The sequence below is a fragment of the Sus scrofa genome, chromosome 12 (genome assembly GCF_054392235.1).
Source record: "Sus scrofa isolate SSC_HxYL_T2T_F1_AM1 chromosome 12, Sscrofa_HxYL_maternal_Yorkshire_Landrace_v2.0, whole genome shotgun sequence".
NCBI lineage: Eukaryota > Metazoa > Chordata > Mammalia > Artiodactyla > Suidae > Sus > Sus scrofa.
This window is the reverse complement of record NC_139394.1, coordinates 44,504,685-44,525,336: the sequence shown is the minus strand read 5'-3', so window position 1 is coordinate 44,525,336 and position 20,652 is coordinate 44,504,685. Positions and strand designations below refer to the sequence as shown.

Genomic DNA, 20,652 nt, shown 5'->3' with positions numbered 1-20,652 from the left:
GGTGTATAGACCTCACAGTCAGACAGGGCAGCGTGCCCTCAAGACTGGCCCAACCTCTGAGCCTCACTCGCATCCATAAGCCACCATCCATCTCCCCAGGTCACCTGAAAACAACTAGGTACCCTTGCTGTCCTCGGACTCCTTTCTACCCACATCTTTATTTTTGTCTTTTTGCTACTTCTTGGGCCGCTCCTGCGGCATATGGAGATTCCCAGGCTAGGGGTCTAATCGGAGCCATAGCCACAGCAACGCGTGATCCAAGCCGCGTCTGCAACCTGCACCACAGCTCACGGCAACACCGGATCGTCAACCCACTGAGCAAGGGCAGGGACCGAACCCGCAACCTCATGGTTCCTAGTCGGATTTGTTAACCACTGCGCCACGACGGGAACTTCTCTACCCACATCTTTAAATCACTGGTCAGTGCCTGAACTCACTTGATGCTTCTTCCTGTTTGGTCTTAGGATTGGTCCTTTTCTTACCCAGCTCCCATCTTCTAGGCTCTTCCACACCCAAGGCCCCAATGACACAAAGCGTCTCCAAAAAGAATGCATCTTAAGAGCATGCCCATGTGCACACAGCCTGGGATTAGCCTGTGGTTTGTCCGCTCAGGTCAGTCTTAACTATCAGACCTCTGGCATCCTCACACCAGATGGGACAGGCGTCTATATCGAAACTTTATTACAAAATTATAAAGCAGAGCTCTGTAACAAAAAATACACATTTGGATTTGCTTATCACCCAAGTCAGTCTGGGAAAATCTTAATATAAGCTGCTTGAAATAACATTCACATCCAAAAGAGTTCAACAAATTTATACAATATATATTGAGCACTCATTCCTGTACAGCTTATTCTCGCTCATTTGGATCCAGCTATTCCAGTGAATTATGAACCAGTCAGCGCTCCAGGTCTTTTAAAACAAGTCTCAACTGAAATCTCAGAACAACCACAGCAAAAGCCATGGAATAGTTGGAAAAATTAGATGTTTCCATGATAAGGCCAAGGATCCATGAGGGGCATGAGAGAGCAGTCAAGAATAAAAATCAAGTTTTCTACCTAGGTTAGATGACAGTAACTGAAATGGGAGCTTGGAATTCCCAGCTTTTATTTGGTATAATAAAGAAGATACAAAGGGGAGAGGGGGGTTGACACCTTTTTTCCTAAATGGAAACCTTCACCACGAGGTTAGAAGACTTCAAGGCAAGTTCTTTCTCCACAATAAGTAAATGACATCAGTACAAACCAACCATCAGGGAAACTGGGAGGTGGTAGGGAGCGGTAAGGCTTCAGCAGAGAAAGCAAGTTTTAAGTAAGGGGACAAAGCCAGCTTCTGCCCTGAAGTTATTGCGTGTTTGTAACTGAGCTGAACGTGGGGAGACCTGTTTCACAGCGGAAGGGAGCAGCTGAATCCTGTGTGAAACTGGTAGGCACTGTAAACTAGAGTATTTACTGTCCAGCAGAAAGGTGAAAAATGCATTCACAGGGAAATCCCTTGATCCCCCCCCCCAATTTCCTACAAAGGCCACACAGCCCAGAATCAAACCATGCAGGACTTGGTATAATGTCAGCTAAGTGGCCCAGTGTTCAGCTGGCAACCACTTGAGGAAATTATTTCATTCCCCCAAAGGGGGTTAGCGTTTGACGATGGAAAGAAAGCCTTAAGTTTGTGTGTACCGTGACACAGGTCCCCTTCGAGGGTCCCCAAAGTCATGGTCGGTTCTCCCAGTCTGAAATCGTGGCTGCACTGGGGGCTGGGGTGGGGCTGACTGCCAAGGCCCTCGGGTGTTCATGGTTTGCATAGTTCATCCAGCTGGAATGGCAGCAGGCACAGCTCTTCTGATAAGAGTGTGTGTGTGTGCTTGGCTACGCTTCTCCAGCAAACTGTCCTTAAGCTCTTCCAGTGGTGAAAAGACCCTGAGAGGGCTCAAGAATGTTACCTACTCGTCACAAGGTCCCTCCTAAAGGTCCCAGAGAATGCTTCCTGACCTGCCCCCACATCAGTAGGCTGAGAAAGGAAACGAGGGTAGGGAGATCCCACCAACCTGGGGAGCTAGGACTTCCAGCTGTCTGCTCAAGGGCCGAAGCCGGCCTGGTTCAGTACCTTCTAGCACCTCTTAGGTGCTCTGTCTTACATGCTTAGTCTCCAGGAACTTCCTGAGAAGTCTGGCTAGAGAGGAGTAAGGCTCTCTGCCTTCAGTGAGACCCGGGGAAAGAAGGACTTCATGCTCAGGGGAAAGGGGCTTAAGACTGACTGTTGGAGAAGTCAGCGCCAAGCAAAAAGCCACTGCTTGCACCCAACGCTTTCCCTCTTCTCCCCAGTTAAAACAAAGGATGGCACAAAGCCAGGCCCCCAGGGCGAAGCAGAGAAGACCCAGGTGCCACCTCTTTGCACAGACTGGAATCTGCCAGCATTTTGAGAGCCAGATGCCTTGCTGGCTCCCTGGACTGATCGCTTCCAATCCCAGCACTTAAGGAAGCAACCCTGAAAGACTTAAAAATTTTTCAATAGCATTTGTGTTTCATTTCTCACCAGAAATAAGTGTACCGGTCCAAATTCTGTCCTAGGAATTTGTTGGTCTGGTAAGCTGACATCTTTTTGGTCTGAAGAAATAAATGGATTTTAGGTAATATAGCCAGAGACTTTAGCAAAGGGCGGTTAAAAGCACAGAAGACCAGAGACAGACATGAATCCAGATGTGCTGGGAAGAAAGCCGTTTCTACCAGGACTTCTGATGGGTGAAACAGAGGCAAGCAGGTCAGGGGGATGGGCGGGCTACAGGAGAAAGCGTGAAACTGTTTAGGGTCTCAGAAGAAGGAGGAAGGTATAGTCCAAGTTCTGGAAAGTCCTCTCTTCATCAGTCACCATCATCACCCAAAATCATTGACACAGAGACTTGCCCATGCGATCTGTACCAGTTCCCGTGGGCCTCAGGCTCTGCCATCCACGCGGTCCACCTCTGAAGCAACACAGGCGTGCCCAGAGGTGACACGGCATCTCTGCTTGCCCTGGTCTTGGGAACACGGCGGGTTTTCTCGTTAGCCTGCCCCTCTGCGAGCTGGCCAAGCCTGGGCTCAGATACTTCGAGCTCCGTCCCCGTAAGGCACTGAAGAGGCTGGCACAAGCCCTCAGGATCGGAAGACGTGCACGGCTCGGATCACGTACTGCCGGCAGATGGGACACTCGTTCATGCGCTTGCCACACTTGGTACAGGTCACCATGTGGCCGCACTCCAGCAGAACACAGTCAATGGGCGAGTCCATGCAGATCCGACACAGGTTCTCCTCCAGGCTGGACGGCACCGCTCCCCCTGGACACACAGCAGAGAGGCGGCAGGATGGGGACAAAGGAGACCGACTCAGTGTACGGGGTAGGGGGACAGGCACACTGAACAGCCCCCTGAACCACACCCTTCCCTCAAAGAGAACCACATTGAGCTCCCCAGCACCTGCTCGTTTAGTCTGCACCCTACAGGACAGCCTACGGATGTGAAGAGTAAAGTACTTGTGGACCAAAGACATCTCAGAACGTGAGAACCGAATATTTTCAGATGACAGAGGCTGTAATACAGTAAGTTAGTGGCACTAAGGGTCTCAATATTCTGAGGCAGAACACGCTAAAACGATATAATCGGAGTGAAATGAATGGTTCCCTAAGGATCACGAGGCTCATCTGTAAACACATCCCTGATTTAACAAAGCCAAGGATCAGGGGCCCTGCGCCACGCCACAGACCACCCCGAGCCTCCTCTGAAGGGACTGCTGCCGAGAGCCCAGTGGCGATCACGGCGCCCTCTCCTCTGCTCCCCACACACAACTGCAGTCATACCCCCGGGACTGCTTGTCACCCTGGAATAGCATTTTCTTGAGTTTGCCTATCTGTCTCCCCCACTATACTATGGGCTCCTAAATTCAAGTAATTCAATTTCTATAATTATATACTTAGCATGTGCTGCGAGCTGAGGGCTGGTACTCATCTTTGAACCCCTGAAACCAATTACATGGTAGATATTCTGATAAATGAACATCTCCCAAGAGAATGATAACGGCTCGCATTTATTTTTTTATTTATTTTGTCTTTTTAGGGCCACATCCACAGCATACGGAAGTTCCCAGGCTAGGGGTCGAATTGGAGCTGCTGCTGCCGGCCTGTGCCACAGCCACGGCATCGAGCTGCGTCTGTGACCTACACCAAAGCTCAGGGCAACCCCAGATCCTTAACCCACTGATTGAGGTCAGGGATCGAACCTGCGTCCTCATGGATACTAGTTGGGTTTGTTAACACTGAGCCACAACAGGAACTCCCATTTACTGTAGGTTTACAGGTGTCAGACATGTTTTAACTGAATCCTCACAAAAACTATGAAGTAGTTACTCTTGTTGCTCATTTTTATAGCTGAGGCAGCTGAGACCAAAGAAGTAGCCTGCCCGAAGGTTCCAATCCAGGTGGGCAGCGGACTTCTGGGCAAGTGACCTGAGGGACAGGACTAACACCAAGACAGTGTCAACTGCTCAGTACACAGTTCCCGACAGCAACGCAATGGCTGTGTGTGTGGTAAGACGCTGCGGGCACGGCCAGTATCCTAGTTGAACCGCAGGAAGAGAAAAACCTTCAAGGCCTGGAGTTCCCATTGTGGCCCAGGGGTTTAAAAACCCGACTAGAATCCATGAGGATGTGGGTTCAATCCCTGGCCTCACTCAGTGGCTCCGGGATCCAGCTGCCGTGAACTGTGCTGGAGGTCACAGATGAGGCTTGGATCTGGTGGCTCTGGTGTAGGCTGGCAGCTGCAGCTCCAATTTGACCCCTAGGTGGGAACCTCCATACACCACAGGTGCGGCCGTAAAAAGACAAAAAAAAGAAGGGAAAAACCTTCATGTCCCTAAAAAGGGAACTGACCTATCAGCTGCCGCCACCATCCCACAGGGAATTCTCTCATATTCCACGGCTTCTGCGCTTTCTTTTCCTGTTCCCTGAATAATTCAAAAACACAAACACCTGAGGTAGGCCGGCTGTGAGAGGCGGTAAACCCATTTAGCAGGAGTTCCCATCGTGGCGCAGTGGTTAACGAATCCAACTAGGAACCGTGAGGTTGCGGGTTCGGTCCCTGCCCTTTCTCCATGGGTTAAGGATCTGGCGTTGCCGTGAGCTGTGGTGTAGGTCGCAGACACGGCTCGGATCCCGCGTTGCTGTAGCTCTGGCGTAGGCCGGTGGCTGCAGCTCCGATTCAACCCCTAGCCTGGGGACCTCCATATGCTGCGGGAGCGGACCAAGAAATAGCAAAACAAAACCAAAAAACCCATTTAGCGCTTTGAGGAGCTACTGGCTCTAACCGGGAAGGTTTGGAGACAATTATAAAAATACCTACGATGAGTTGGAGTAATTTACAGCATTTCATTACCGATTACTTCTCTCAGGATTAATACACTCATCAACTCAGGGGCCAGCATCCTCCCAGGGAGTCAGAGGAAGGAAGACCCCGGGCGGACAGGCCAGATCTTGGTATCAGGTGAGGGAGTGGGTCTGGAAAAACTGCAAAGGATGCTGGGGAGCTCAAGTCCTGAGGAGTTTTCAGCCAGAAGACTCCTCCCTTCTGAGTAAAAGGCCCTTTTACTCAATGACGAATTTGGAGAGTCTTCTGAAAAAGTTTTAAAATGCTCTGCAGCCCTGCACCACCCTGAGAACATCCTCTCTTGAGGAAGAGCACACCACCGTACAGCTGTGAGGCTTTCAGAAAGGTCTAGCATGTTTGAGACTGACCAGTCCGATTCCTGCAGCGCATCCCGGTGGGGGGTGGGGGGTGTCTAGTCACACAGGTGAGTAGGTGGCAGCTGAATGCCACCTAGGGCACTCTACCTGACACAGTTCTCCATCTGTCCCCAGGGCAGCTCTCACCGCTGCCCGGCCCTGTATCTACAAGGCTCTCAGGTCACCCCCCTTTCTCTTTAGTTGGTACCAGAAGCTGAGAAACACTCACGTGTTTTCCCTGAAGGCACACACAGTCCCCCAGCCTGCAGCCCAAAGCCAGTGAAAACTGCAGGGCAGGGAGCGCCTTAGCCCCGGGAGAATGGGAAGGGCACAGGGAGCCATGTGCCAACACCTGCCTTGCTGAATATTTTACAGATGCAGGCTTCTGAGCGCCAACAACCCAGAGGCGTGCCGCTCAGGCTGCCCCTCGGGGTACTGCCACTCTTCTCCCTTCCCGGGAACAAGAATTTCTAAGGATGCTGCAAAGCCTTGGTTCCCAGGGAGGGCCCACACAGCCTCTCTGGAAGCCAACATGCTCAGAAGTTTTAGAATGTTAGCAGGAATCAGGGCAGGAGGAGGGGAGGACAGAGGGCTAGGAGCCCAAGCCCTTCCCAAACAGAAACAGCTACATACCGTTTTGGTCCTCGGCACCACACACTGAAAGGCAAGAGAGAGAAGGCGTCTGAGTACGCGAGGCACGGGGACAGTCTCCAGCCACCCTGCCTTCACTCCCCAACCTGACTGCTCCCCTCCCACTCACTCCACGCTCGGCTCCCGCTGCTGGGTCTGGTCTAGTCTTAGAAAAAGGGCTTCCATTGCTCTGCCAAGCAGGAAGGGTGCTGCATGAGCACAGCGTCCTTTTCTATTGCTTTTGAAGCCAGCGTTAAAGTCAAGAAAGGAGGGAATCGGCCCCAGTCAGCCCGGGAGTCTTGATGGAGTTCCCTCCTCCTCCATGTCCTCGCCACTCTAGGGAGGTTCTGGGGACAGTCCCCAAAGGGTCAGGGGACTAGTCAGATGTCCCATAACTGATGAAATTGTGCTCCTGGGAGAGGAGAGTCTGAAATCTGACTCAATCACTGTTCACGGACAAGGGAGCAACATAATGACCTGCAAGAGCTGGATCAGCTGGGGAGGGAATGTGGGGGCATTTCTGGGGGCATCATTCCAGGAAACACAGGGGTCCAGACAGCCAAGCACACGCCCCCTCTGCAGAACTGCTCTGGCCTTCCTGTTGCAGCAGCTACGGGGAATCGGCAGCAGGGACATAACATCGAGCCTTTTTCCCAGACCTCGATCTTTTACCGGGCATCACTGAAAATGACACCATGTGCAATACTCTGGGAAATGAGCAAAAGGAACAGCCCGAGTGCAGGCAAACCAGTGCTCTCACCCTGTGTGTGCAAAGAACCGAGTGCCGCTAGAGGCAGGAGTGCGCACACCAGGGGCGGGTGGGACAGGCCATGGACCGAGCCCAGGAAGTGCTCAGTGCAAATCTGGGCTCTTCGCTGGAAGGAAGATGCTCATGATGCCCATTTCACAGGCTGCCCCAAGGACTAAATACACGTCCACGATGCCTCACCCAATCCTGGCACTCAACTCAAGGGACAGCTCTTACTAGAGGGAGCAAACGTGTAAGGTGACGCTGTCCTCGGCTAAAAGCGTGGACATTTAGTCCGAACAAGGTCGACTCTAAATCGAGACAGCAAGCACTCTGGGCTCCGCGCGGCTGCCCCAGACAGCCCCTCACCCAGGTGCTGGAGTCCCTTCTGATCCTTGTACAGCCGCGTCACCCTCTCCATCAGCTCCCACTTCTCACAGCAGCCCTTGTAGTTGACGAAGTTGCGAGCCAGGATCTCTTTGAGCTGCCGCACGGTGAGCCCTTCGATGTCCTCCAGGTCAGTCAGGTCGGACAGAGAGGCCCTCCGGCCTGGGACGAAGCTGTCCTCGGAGTCGATGGACTGCAAAGGCAAAGAGGGGACCGGTGCGCTCAGCTCCCCTCGAAGGACTCTCCCCACAGACCCCCGAGCACTCCTCAGCCAGACTTTCGGTGACTGCCCCCAGGAAGAGTGGGAACAGAGGCAGGCGTACCTGCCTGGCGCTGGGCACCACAAACAGGCCAGTGACGGACGCCCCCGGCAGGGTGACAGGCAGGAGGGGCAGCGCCAGCCTGAGGCAGATGGCCCTCATCTGGCATCCTGACGCCTCCTCTGATTAACGACGCGGAGCGTGTTGGGCAAGGCACTCACCCCTGAGCCCACCTGCCCTCCATCCACAAGGAAGAGGCTGCAGTCCCACCATACAGGGCTCCTGAGCACTAAACATGGCAGCACAAGAAACTATGGGGACTGGTGCTGGTCGTTCCCGCCCCTGGAGAGAGCTCCGCTTTCCCACGGAAGAAGCCGGCTTCCCTGGCAAGCATTCTCTCCACGCAACCACGACCACAGTTCCACGGCCTAATGGCTGTGCCCTGGGTACTGGGCCCGCCGTGGCTGAGGCCTGAACCCCCTCTCGTCTTTCCTCCTGATTGTCTGGCCTCCTTTCCCTGACAGGGGCGACTGTGTGCTGGAAGCAGACGGAAAGAACAAGATGCACACGGCCGCACCAGGAGCCCGCCCTCTGGCAGCGCTTAGCAAGTCAGCAGATGCAAACTAAGGGGCCAGGTGGCTCCCCAGCCTCCGCGGGGACCTCAACTCCACGCCAGCACCTGACAGCTCCGAAGGCTAATCTGAACGCTCACACTAAACTCCACCCTGAACACAGGACCTCGGGAGCACTGTCAGCACAGACTGATTCTCTCTCTGCACTCGGGAGTCCAATAACGGCCTGAGAAGAGCAGTGCAAGAGCAGAGGCAAAGGCCCGGACCCGAGCGGAGGCCCCACCTGGGTCTCATCCTCGGCAGGGGGTCTGGCTGTGCTCTCCAGGTAGCCGGGTTCCTCTTGGTCCTGAGACACATGGCCATTGGCCTGTGGGAAGAGAAATGCCATCACATCCACAGAGATGTCACCATGGTAGCATGGGCCTCTTGCCAGCTCACCCCGTTTCCAAAACATATTCCCGCCTCCCCCAGAAATCTGGAGTCTCAGATGACAAAATCAGCAATACAAAAGCCTGCCCTCGAATACTGACGCTGTCAGACAAAGAAACAGGACACACAGAGTTCGGCTCTAGAACAAGAGCGCGTTAATTCTGCCCACTGCCAGGCTGGCATGAACCACCACTCACCGTCAGGGCAGTCTCAGCGTGAACACTCTCACTGAAGGATCCTTCGTCTGCTCCTCTGCTGGACTGCCATCAGGCTTTTTCTTGATCCTAACCCCAAACTGCCCTCCCTACAGCTCCCACCCACTAGCCCCGGTTCTGCCCCTCAGTGTCAACTGTTTTCTTCCCAGCGTCATACCGTGTCCTCCTCCTCCTCCACACGAAATCGCCCTGGCTTCCTCGTCTGGCCCAGAGGAGACAAAGTTTCCGAAGTTTTCTACCCATCTCTTCTGGCCAGTCACTGCTCTTGCGTTCTAGAAATAAGCTCCAGCCAGCAGGGCACACAAGTACTAAGAGCTGCCTTGGAACCTGGTCAAAAATTACTTTAATGCCTCTACGAGTTTATTAGCCTGAGACGATCTAGACAAGTGCCTATGATGAAGCAGTTTCATTCTGCTTAGAATTCTAACTTCTCAAAAGGTCCCTCCCTAGATACTCCTTTAGCTTCTGCCAGAGCAGTGGGCACTGTGAGCCTCTTAATCCCATTACCATCTAAGCCACAAATCCGTTAACAGAGCCTCTTCACCCGCTGCTCTCAACAGGCAAAGGGCCTGCTGTGAGCCCAGGGCAAAGAGGGGTCTGAGCTCACAGGCCCTTTCCACTAGACTCTTCAGAGCACCAGCAAAGGGACAACCTGGGAAACCAGTCACAACCGCTCGCAGCCACTCACCTCAGATTAGGATGCATGCGAGGGAGCTAATTACGGAAAGGCGAGCAACTGCAGTGGGAAAGAGAAAGCAGCGCCAAAGAGCCCAGCGAAATCAGCTCCCCATTCAGCATACATGCAGGGAGGGAGATGCCCCCCAAACCACATCTCTAGCTTCCTCTGAGCTCACAGAGAGGGGTACCCACTGGCCTCCTGGTGTCACCCTGGAGTTACAAAGTCTTTCAGAGCCTAACCTCTTCCTAAGCAGACAGCTTCTGGATGGCCCCCTCCCAAGAAAGAGAAACTGGATCTCATACTACAAAGCATGATCCTGTCTTCAGTTTGCCCACTGGCTAAACCAACATCCTCGATGCGTATGTGTCCACAGCTGTGCTTATTCCACGCACTTCCTTCCCCCGCGACTCCTGCCAGGGTGTGAGAGGGAAAGGACAGAACCCGGGCAGGGCGAGCGCTACGAGCAGATCTGCATCCCGGTGGAGCTCAGTGCACAACTGCCAGGCAGCCGTGCACAAGTGACTCTGCTCCCCTGTCCTTCTGGCTTGCAAAAGGCAGGCCTCACCGGAACAGGGGATGACAGCCGACCGAAGGCCCTCTGACAACATCAGAGAAGGTCCCAGGGGGGTCAGGGGCACCTGAGGGAGCAGTCTGGAAATTTCTGATTCATGACAGGAAGCTTAAAACTGACTCCTTGCATTGAAAAACCCCACCTGAAGGTTCTTTTTCAGGGGGGGATTCCATCAAGGTACTCTCCTGGCTCCCCCTAAACTGAGCAAAGCGCTCAACCAAGCAAAGGGCAGAAGTCACGCAGGAGGTTAATCTCGCCCAGCAGACGGAGGCAGAGCCGAGGAAAGAGTTAAACTCCAGAGCGTGCTGGGGAGAAAGGATGTGCCAGCCAACGAGGGAGCCCCGCGAGCTTCCTGCAGGTAAAGCCCGCTCTCACACTGGCCTTCATGCCTCAGTGCTCCTCAGAGCTGAATCAGGCCCCTTCCTGGCGAAGGAGGTGACATAAACAAGAGGCATAAACACCCTCGGCCTGAGCGGGAGCCGACAACGCGAGCACACGCCTGCGCCAGGCAGCTCACAGCTCTGCAGACCGGGGATCAGGCCAGTCAGGCCGCCCACCTCCTGGCAAGAGCGAAGTGGTCTGGACTGCTGACCCCACTGCACTGCTGAAGGCTCAACCTCACCCAAAGCGACCCAAGAGTCAGGGACGAATTGGATGTGGAAACCGCATCTCCTGGGTCTTCATCCTCCCACTATTGCCCAGGCCATAAAACCAAAAGCTCACTAGAGTGCTTAAGAACCTCTACGGGACACCATCACGCCTGACAGTTCAGTGAGCTCCACGAGTCACTTGTTTTTTAAAAGGACTGCACCCTTGGTACATGGAAGTCCCCAGGCTAGGGGTCGATTAGGAGCCGCAGCTGCCAGCCACAGCCACAGCCACAGCCATAGCGGATCCCAACCACATCAGCGACCTACACCACAGCTCATGGCAACAGAGGATCCTTACCCCACTGAGTGAGGCCAGGAATTGAACCTGCGTCCTCATGGATCCTAGTCAGGTTCATTACTGCTGAGCCACAACAGGAACTCCCCACCAGGTCACTTTAATCCCATGGCTGGTTTCCATGTCTCCCTTCCCTCTCCGAGGCATTTTCCAGGGGCAGAAGTGTGGTGCTCATGTCTCACTCCCCACGTCTGGTTCATAATTCAGTGGCTGGGCTGCCCTGGGCTTACGGTGGCCAGGCCCCACTGGGCTGCTTAGGGGGCTCTAGCATTCACCAGCAGCCCCAGCACCCCCCTGCCCAGACAGCAGCTGACAAGAGCAGCATGTCCTCATCGGAGTCACAGTGGTCCCCACTCTCCCTTCCCTCCATGTGGTCCTTTTCTCCCCGTGCGCCCTGTGATGGTCGCTGAGGCACGGAGGTCCCCACCCAGCTAAGAGACCGCAGCAGAGGGGAGGAAGTAAGAGGCCCATCTGAACAGAACTAAATGCAGAGACTAACAGTACATTTTCTCAAAATGTTTCTGGAACAATGGATTTTTTTTTTTAACTCTCTAACTGGGATATGTATGTATTAAAAACAAACAAACAACAAAACCCATTCCTGGGCATCCATACCTCTGAAAAAAAGCCAAAACCTGAGCGAGGTGTCCAGAACACATCCCCATTATGCGTAAGCAGAGAGGCGTCACAGGACCCTCTCTGGGACACTTAACCCCGCAGGCGGGAGAGGAGGGGGCGCCCTCGAACCCCAGAGATGGTGAGGCTGCAGAGGGGCCATACCTGCTGCCGGGGCTGAGCCAGGGCCGGGGGGACGGAGGTGGCCTGTACAGGTGCCGACGGGTGGCCGGGTGAGGTAGGAGCTACTGTGCTGGTGTGAGGCTGGCTCAGGAAGGCCTGCTGCTCGGGGGAGTCCGGGGCCAGGGTGGGGGCGCGAGTCCTGCCCTCCTGGGAGATGACGGGCTGCTGGCCAAGCACCAAGAACACCAGCTCCTCCTTCTCCCGGCACATGTCGGTAGAGATGTTGTGGAGGCTGAGATAGTCCCTCAGGTCCTTCACTTTCATCTTCATGAGCTCCTCCCGCTGGAAGGCTGTGGCTCGGAAGCGCTGGCAGAGAAGGCAGAGGCGGGGCCCGGTGCCCACTTGGCTCGAACAGGTCGTGCAGAAGTTCTTCTTACAGTCCAAGCAGGTCTGCTGCTCAGAGCGAGAGGCAGAGGAAACCAGGTCAGACTGAGAACAAGACGGGTGCGAGGGGGGCGAGGCCTCCGCCGCAGCTCTCCGCCCCCCCACTCCCCCCCCCAGCTCCTCCTGGGCAGCGACCTGTGGGGGCGGCGCAGGAGTGCCGGGAGGGGCAGACCCCGCAGTCATCACGTATCCACGTACAGATGCCACAGGGACGCCTCCCTCCACTGGGCCCGACTTTATTCCTTTTCCTGATAGAGGAACGGAGACCATCAAAACCAGCGGCTTCAGGATAAAAAAAGCCTTGCGTTTTTATGAATTCTTCCTCCTCCATTCCTTGGGCACAGGTCCCCTTGGAGGTGTAACTTAGCCTCTCTGGCTCTCAGTCTCCTCATCTGTAAAGCGGGGCGTGCGGACAACAGCCACCTCAGCCGATTGTTGTGAAGTTAAGACATAATGGATTGAGCCTATCTATCTATCTGATTTAATCTTCGATAAGTGTTTACTGTTTTAATTACCACTGCTAGGAAATGCAAGCCAATGAAGAGAGTCAAGATTCAAATTCTGGGAGTTCCCATCGTGGCGCAGTGGTTAACGAATCTGACTAGGAACCATGAGGTTGTGGGTTCGATCCCAGGCCTAGCTCAGCGGGTTAAGGATCTGACATTGCCGTGAGCTGTGGTGTAGATCACAGATGGGGCTCGGATCCCGTTGCTGTGGCCCTGGTGTAGGCTGGCAGCTGCAGCTCCGATTAGACCCCTAGCCTGGGAACCTCCATGTGCCACGGGAATGACTCAAGAAAAGGCAAAAAAAAAAAAAAAAGATTCAAATTCTGAACTCTGATTCTTACCTATTGCTGAGGTAAGAAATGCATAAAGGTTAGGTGGTGGTTGCTGTTACTTTTTTTTTTTTTTTTTTTTTTTGCCTTTTTGTCCTTTTAGGGCCGCACCTGTGGCACATGGAGGTTCCAAGACTAGGGGTCTAATCGGACGTGTAGACCCCGGCCTACACCAGAGCAACTTGGGATCCGAGCAGCATCTGCAACCTACACCACAGCTCATGGCAATGGCAGATCCTTAACCCACTGAGCAAGGCCAGGGATCAAACCCGCAACCTCATGGTTCCTAGTCGGGTTCGTTAACCACTGAGCTCCAGGTTGCTGTTACTATTAACGCTAGTAATGAAATGTGTTGTGGGGTTACTATGTGCTAGAGTTACACTTGGCTTGTCATTTCTTTCCCTTCTTTTTTTTTTTTTTAGGGCCACACCTGCAGCATATGGGGGTTCCCAGGCTCTGGGCCAAATGGGAGCTAAAGCTGCAGGCTACACCACAGCCACAGCAACGCCAGATCTGAGCCATCCTACTTCCTCACGGGTGCTAGTCAGATTCGTTTCTGCTGAACCATGATGGGAGCTCCTGGCTTATTTAATTCTCAAAGCAATGCCACAAAGTTCACATGCCTCCCTGTTTCACAGACAAAGCATCTGAGGCCTAGAGAGTAAGTAGCACCCTAAAGTGGGGGGCAGCAAAGAGAGGAGCTGGGGTTCACACTCAAGGTCTGAGCTTAGGAAGTTCCTTGGTGGTCTAGCAGTCAAGACTCGGGCGCTTTCACGGCTGTGGCCCGTTGTGTACAGCGGCCAGAAAAAAAGAAAAAAAAAAGGCCTGAGTTTAATGCCCACAGTCACGCTCCTCCCAGCAGGCCCTGTGCCTAACTCAGCCCCATGCAAACCCACAGCCAGGCTGAGTCAAGGGCCTGGCTCAACCTCCTGGCTCCCGGCATCCGCAGGGCCCACTCGGAGGGCGGGGAATTCGCTGGGGCTGCGCACGGGCAAATCCAAGACAAATATTTAGTCAGCTACCGGAGCAGCTACCGGAGGCCCCCTGGACATGACGAGGCACTGTCATCTGTGAAAGAACGGAGCGTTTCCGCCGGCGCCCTGGCAGCAGCGACCCCCGCGGTCCCAGACACACAGACGCGAAGCCTTGCTCAGCTCCCGGGAGGCAGGTCCGCAGCCTCTCGCCCCACGAGCTGCGTGAGCACAGGGACGTCCGCCTGAGCTCCTTCCAGCCGAGGGCAGGAGGGGTGTTGTGAGACCTGGGCCCGCGGGGGTGGTCTGCAGGGCTCACTCCCCGATCCTCCCGAGAAATTCAAAACGTCCTCCTGCGGTGACTTAAGTGTCAAGCTCAGTATTTCTGCTCCCTCTTTCTAAGTACAGCAAGCTCTTCAAGCTACAAGAATGCCCACGAGACTCAGATTCTGAATCGCAATCACAGTCACTCTCGTGCAGAGCCGAGGGCAAAGGCCGCAGGGCTGAGGTGGTTATATTTAGTTTTGTCTAAGTGTCATGCGTGTAGGAAAGGGAAGCGAACACAACACTTACCATTCAGTTTTGACGATCAGTACACGGAAGGCCCTGGAAAAGGACACATATCAAGCTTCCGAATCCTCTACACAGTTATGAGCGGACAATAAAAGGTTCAGAGACTGACTTGAAAGGAGGCACTAGCATCATGACAGGTCTGGGACCAGGAACCACGCCGGTGGAAAATGGGTGTTTTGGAGGCCCTGGGGGCCCAGGCGTGTCTAAAGCTTTTCTGTTGGGCGCTGAGCTGTGTTAGGATGACCGAGAGGGAGACGACGAGGCTTCCTTGTTGTGAAGCCGGAGTACGTCCTGACAGGGACATGACTTAAGTCCATGCGGTTTGACAAGACCTAGCTGGACACAATTAGTGCTCCCGAGTTGCTCAATCAGCTAGAGCCATAAACAATTCTCTTCTTCAAACGTGTGTGGCTTACGGGACTCAAGACCAGAGGGCAAAGACAGCAACCCAGCTTCTCCACGCCCCCCAGCTCACCAGGGACCCTCAAGTCCCTGCATCTGAAACACACCCTAAAGGAAAGGAGTGAGACGGCGCTCCAGGCTAAAACCCCAGTTTGCAGAGGTGGACGCGAACAAAGGAGAAGGAAAAACCAGCTGTTAGCAAATGTGGGCAGAATGAGGAGAGGAAACACGTATGTATAAATTCTAGCAAATGGTTCAAACAGACTGAGCCATGAGATAGCATCAAAGATGACTTAGCAGAGCCGATGAGCCTGCACAAATGCCGAGGGCACGGGCGCAGCGTCGGAAGGCTGGCAGGGCCACCTCGGCGGGTGCCGTCCAAGGGGCGCCCATGCGTCACTCCCCTCTGCCCATCTGCCCTTCCCTGCTCAACCCCCTGCCCCTCATATTCCCCAGCACAGGCCCACCTTCTCACCCACCAGCACCCCCTCCCCATCATCGTTCCCACAGGCATCTCTGCAGCGGCCGGCGGGGGGGAGAAGAGCAGCCTGGAGAGTGACACAGCAGGACTAGGGCCTGGCCAGCCAGTGCCAGCTAAGGGAACTTGTGCTAAACAGACAGCCTCCCTGGGCATCAAGTTCCCACCTGTGAAGTCGGATGGTCAGCCTACCTCGGGGGACCATGGGATTACTACATCAACCCCGAGTGTGAGGCGGGGACTCCACTCACCAAACAGGGAACTGTCACCTCTTACTCCCTTTCCCCTGTGCCTCATCCCTGGGCTTGGGTCGGCAGCTAGGAACCACCGCTCTCTCTCCTCTGCGATTTCCATGTTTCCCCACCAGGCCACCCCCCCCCTCCTGCTCTTCGAACTGGTCCAGCTAAACAGACTGGAGGTCCCTCCAGACTGTCAGGGCTGCTGCTAAACCACAAGGAGGTACTACCGACACAGATGGGATATCTGGCTTGTGGCAAAGTTCCAGCCTGCCATTTCTCTGAGGCTAGAAACTCTAGGAAGCCAGGACTCCATCTTTCTTAGGTCCTCTCTCTATAAAGTCCTTCATGCTATCTGGGCTTTGCACCCGATGAGCATTCGGAAAATAATGACCAGGAGTTCCCATTGCAGCTCATGAGGACACAGTTTCCATCCCTGGCCTTGCTCAGTGCGTTAGGGATCCAGCGTTGCCATGAGCTGTGGTGTAGGTCACAGACGTGACCTGGATCCTGCGTTGCTGTGGCTGTGGTGTAGGCCAGCGGCTATAGCTCCGATTCGACCCTAGCCTGGGAACCTCCACATGCTGCAGGTGCAGCCCTAAAAAGACAAAAAAAGGAAAGAAAAAAGAACAAAAGAAAGAAAGAAAAAATACGGACCACATCCCACTCCTGGGCATTTATCCAGAGAAAACCATGACTCGAAAAGATATATGTACTCCAATGTTCATTGCAGCACTATATGCAATAGCCAAGACATGGAAACAACCTAAATGCCCATGGACAGAGGAGTGGATAAGGAAGATGTGGCACACATACACAATGGAATACTACTCAGCCATTAAAAGGAAAGAAATAGTGGCATTTGCAGCAACATGGATGGACCTAGAAGTTATGCTAAGTGAAGTCAGTCAGACAGCGAGACACTGACATCATGTGCTACCACTTACAGGTGGAATCTAAAAAAAGGACACAATGAACTTCTCTGCAGAACAGATACTGACTCACAGACTTTGAAAAACTTACGGTTTCCAAATGAGACAGGTTGGGGGGTAGGGGGATGCACTGGGGGTTGGGGATGGAAATTCTATAAAATTGGGTTGTGAGCTATAAATGTACAGCTATAAATGTAATAAAATTCATCGAGTAATTTAAAAAAAAAAAAGGAGTTCCCATTGTGGCGCAGTGGTTAACGAATCCGACTAGGAACCATGAGGTTGCAGGTTCGGTCCCTGCCCTTGCTCAGTGGGTTAAGGATCCGGCATTGCCGTGAGCTGTGGTGTAGGTTGCAGACGAGGCTCGGATCCCGCGTTGCTGTGACTCTGGCGTAGGCCGGGGGCTACAGCTCCGATTCGACCCCTAGCCTGGGAACCTCCACATGCCGCAGGAGCAGCCCAAAGAAATAGCAAAAAGACAAAAAAAAAAAAAAAAAAAGAAAATACTGACCACAATGAAGAAAGGAAAAAAAAAAAGTAGCATCCATGGTAATCATTTCAATTCAATCACTTCTGGAAAAGACATTTTAAAAGCCTGCGGCTGTTCAATGCCAAACCCTTAAGATAAGATGCTGATCCACTTAAGCATGAAATTACAAGTGCAAAATTCTCATAGGAGAAAACATCCTTAATATTCACAAAATTCATTGCGAATTATACAAAATGATTTCATCCTTTTGTGGCAAGAAAATATTGTACCAAGAACCATCTTTTACCTTCCAAATTGGAAACTGTCCTTGCTCGCACAAAAGCTCTTCTTGCTACAGAAGCTTCCTTCTTGTCTCTTTGAGTGGCTTTGTATCTGCCCCCACCTTCCTGTCAGACACAAGCTCCCTACTAAGCAGGGACGATTTTCTCCCCTGACATACAGGAGACAGTAAATAATTTATTTTCCACTGAGTAGGAAAAAACTTCCTTGTTTTAATTACTGCCATGCTCCTCGGCCCCCAGATACACTGCCTTCTTCGGTTTGACTCTCTCCTCCTCCATTTCATCTGTCTTTATGCCCTCCTTTCTTAGTAGCTAAGACCTTCTGTGTCTGCGTCTCATATTTCTCATCTGTAAAATGGGTTAACAACTACTTCTCAGGGTCTGGCACAAAGAGTTTCTCACTAAATGGTAGCTACCTCGATCACTCTCGGCCACCATCCTGGACCAGGCGCTGGAAACTTCTCACCAGGTGTGAAGAGCTTCCTAAGTGCTCCTCCATCAATCCACCCTCCTCACAAAGCCACATCTGCAACCTGAAACAGGATGGATCAGGTTGTTGTTTGGTTCAAAATCTTTCTGATGGTTCCTGGTTGTCTGGTGGCTACAAGCTCCTTACGCTACAGCAGTCAGGGCCTTTTACCACCTGATCCCAGCTTTGCTCCCCGAACTTCCCAGGGACCCTGCACTCAGGCCAATCAGGCCACTACCACACACCTTGTACTTGCTGCACATCTGCTGCTTTTACTTCAGCTGATGCTCTGCAAATCAATAAACCTCCCTTTATCTGGCCAGAATTATCAATTTGCAAACAATGCCTGATGGCCTAGAACTTAACTTATGCAGCTGACTATTATTAGTTCTTTGTAAACACGGGCCTCCTTAACCAGACAGTAAGCTCCCTATGGGTAAGACCTATGTCTTCCTACTCTGCAAATCTATAAACCTCTAGCTGCTAAGATGCTGCTGGGACAGAACTGCGCCCTCCGTGAAAATCTTCAGCTTGGAAATGTCAGCCATAAAGTGATGAATATAGAAACTCTCTGACCTCCTTCCCCTTTTTCAAACTGTTCTCTCGTTCATTCATTCATTTTTAACATTTTTATTGCCAACCTGCCAGGTGTCAGTCACTGTTCTAGACTCTGGGGAAAAGCTGTGAACAGAATTGGCAAACTCTTTTATCCTATGTACCATCTGAGAAGCCAGGCAATCCACAGACACCTGTATGCTGGGTGGTGATAACCACTATAAAGAAAATAGAGCATCTTCCCGCCCTCTGCCAATCATCGTTCTCCTTTCTCTGGGGGCAGTTTCCTCATTCATCCACATTCTCTCTTCCAGCTGAGTAGTGTCAAGAACGTGCTAGATCCCCTGGTACTTGACATGTGATCCCTGAGCCTGGCTCACCACCAATGTCCTCTCTGTGCTTTCTCTCTCCATTTCCACTCCTGAGTTTAACTGACTTTTAAAAAGGAGGGGGGAGGAGTTCCCTGGTGGCTCTGCAGGTTAAGGATCTGGCATTGTCACTGTTGTGGCTCAGGTTTGATCCCTGAACTGGGAACCTCTGCATGCCTTGGGCACAGCCAAACCGCCACCACTTGCCCCCCACCCGCAACCAATAAAACAAACAAAAAATAAATAAATAAATAAGGAGTGTGTGTGTGTGGGGGGGGTGCTATTTAAACAAACCCATTGCAAATTCAAGCTGCCTCATTTACACAAGGGTTTTCCCCTTCTATTCTTGCCAATTTCTTTGCCCCTTCTACTGGTCATTCCTAGCATTTCTCCCAGTGTGATAATGAAAATAGCATGAGCTTTGACCATCCAACAGATTTTTTTTTTTTTTTTTTGCTTTTTAGGGCCGCACCTGTAGCACATGGAAGTTCCCAGGCTAGGGATCGAATCAGAGCTGCAGCCGCCAGCCTACACCACAGCCACAGCAGCACTGGATCTGAGTGACCTACATCACAGCTCATGGCAACACCAGATCACCGACCCACTGAGCGAGGCCAGCGATTGAACCCGCATCCTCATGGATACTAGTTGGATTCGTTCCTCCTGCCCCACGAAGGGAACTCCCCCAACAGACTCTTGAGGTACTTGAGGAGTCCTTGAAATTACTATCTTAGATAAAGAGAACAATTTCTTCATCTGTAAATGGCAACAAATAACAGTACATATTTCACAGGCTGTCGTAAGGATTTAATGAGCTAACGCATTTGAAATGCCAAGCTCAGTGCCAGGCATGTGACCAGGACCCAAGAGCCCTCCTTTCGCCTCATCTCAGATCCTAACTCCACCACCGCCTCCATCACCCGCAGGACTGAGGCCACGTGGGGCCAAGTTCCTCTGACTCTGCCCTTCCGTCTTAATCCATGGACTTCAGCTTTCAGTCAAAACACTAAGCGGAGTGGAGGGTACTACCTCTGCCCACCGGCCACAACCCCCTGGCTGCAGCAGCCTCTCTGGTTGAGTTCTCAGTGACGGGGGGTAGCCGAGCAAATCAAAACAAAGCTTGGCTACGTGCCCGCCTTCCCTGCAATGTAGTGTAGGCAAAAACACAACCTACAAGGCCAAGTGCCAATCCTCCACCATCCTACAGGGTCAAGGGACGGGCAGTCAGCGCTCTAAGCTGCAGACCTGCTGTCTCCTGGGAGAGAGCCTGAGAGTCAAAGCCCTATGTGGGAATCCTAGCTCTGCCTCTGAATCACCGCGTGATCTTGGGGCGCTCCCTCAGCAGAGGGAGAAGGGGTATTTAAATGTCTTCGGGGCTGACGGGAGCTTGACAGTTACAGTTTCCTTTTTAACTGTTAAACTTTACTCTCTCATGTGTAGAACAGGAGGTTGGGGACCTTAAAACCAACCTTACAGAGTTATTGTGAGGATTAAATGAAACAGAAACTCTATACATTGCTCAAACTGGTCCCTGGCATAGAGCAGATGGTTTAGAACGTATTTTTCCTCTCCGATTTCCCATTACCATCATTTTAACAACACAGTCCGGGCTGCACACCTCTCATTCTGCAAAAGACGGATGCACTGGTGCTTTTTCCAGGCCAGGCCACACCTCGCCCCGCATCACCCAGCCAAGGCC

General features: G+C 52.7%; 1 protein-coding gene across 50 annotated transcripts in view; it reads right to left on the bottom strand.

Moving 5' to 3' along the window:
- Positions 1-664: 664 nt before the first annotated feature.
- RFFL (ring finger and FYVE like domain containing E3 ubiquitin protein ligase) overlaps positions 665-20,652 on the bottom strand; it is a 76,154-nt gene continuing 56,166 nt past the window's right edge. For 21 of the 50 annotated variants that reach the window (XM_084985149.1, XM_021067420.2, XM_084985148.1 and 18 more), the window contains 5 exons: positions 11,962-12,372; positions 8,626-8,709; positions 7,493-7,703; positions 6,379-6,402; positions 665-3,310 (listed from right to left, as the gene is read on the bottom strand). In XM_084985149.1, the coding sequence (XP_084841275.1) occupies positions 3,129-3,310; positions 6,379-6,402; positions 7,493-7,703; positions 8,626-8,709; positions 11,962-12,372 (912 nt within the window). In that variant the 3' untranslated portion in view covers positions 665-3,128. Of the gene's footprint in view, positions 4,117-4,784; positions 4,971-5,257; positions 6,403-7,492; positions 7,704-8,625; positions 8,710-11,961; positions 12,373-14,742; positions 14,776-17,977; positions 18,095-20,652 lie in introns of those variants that run through there. The other 29 variants (XM_084985164.1, XM_084985158.1, XM_084985161.1 and 26 more) reach the window with 7 other exon arrangements.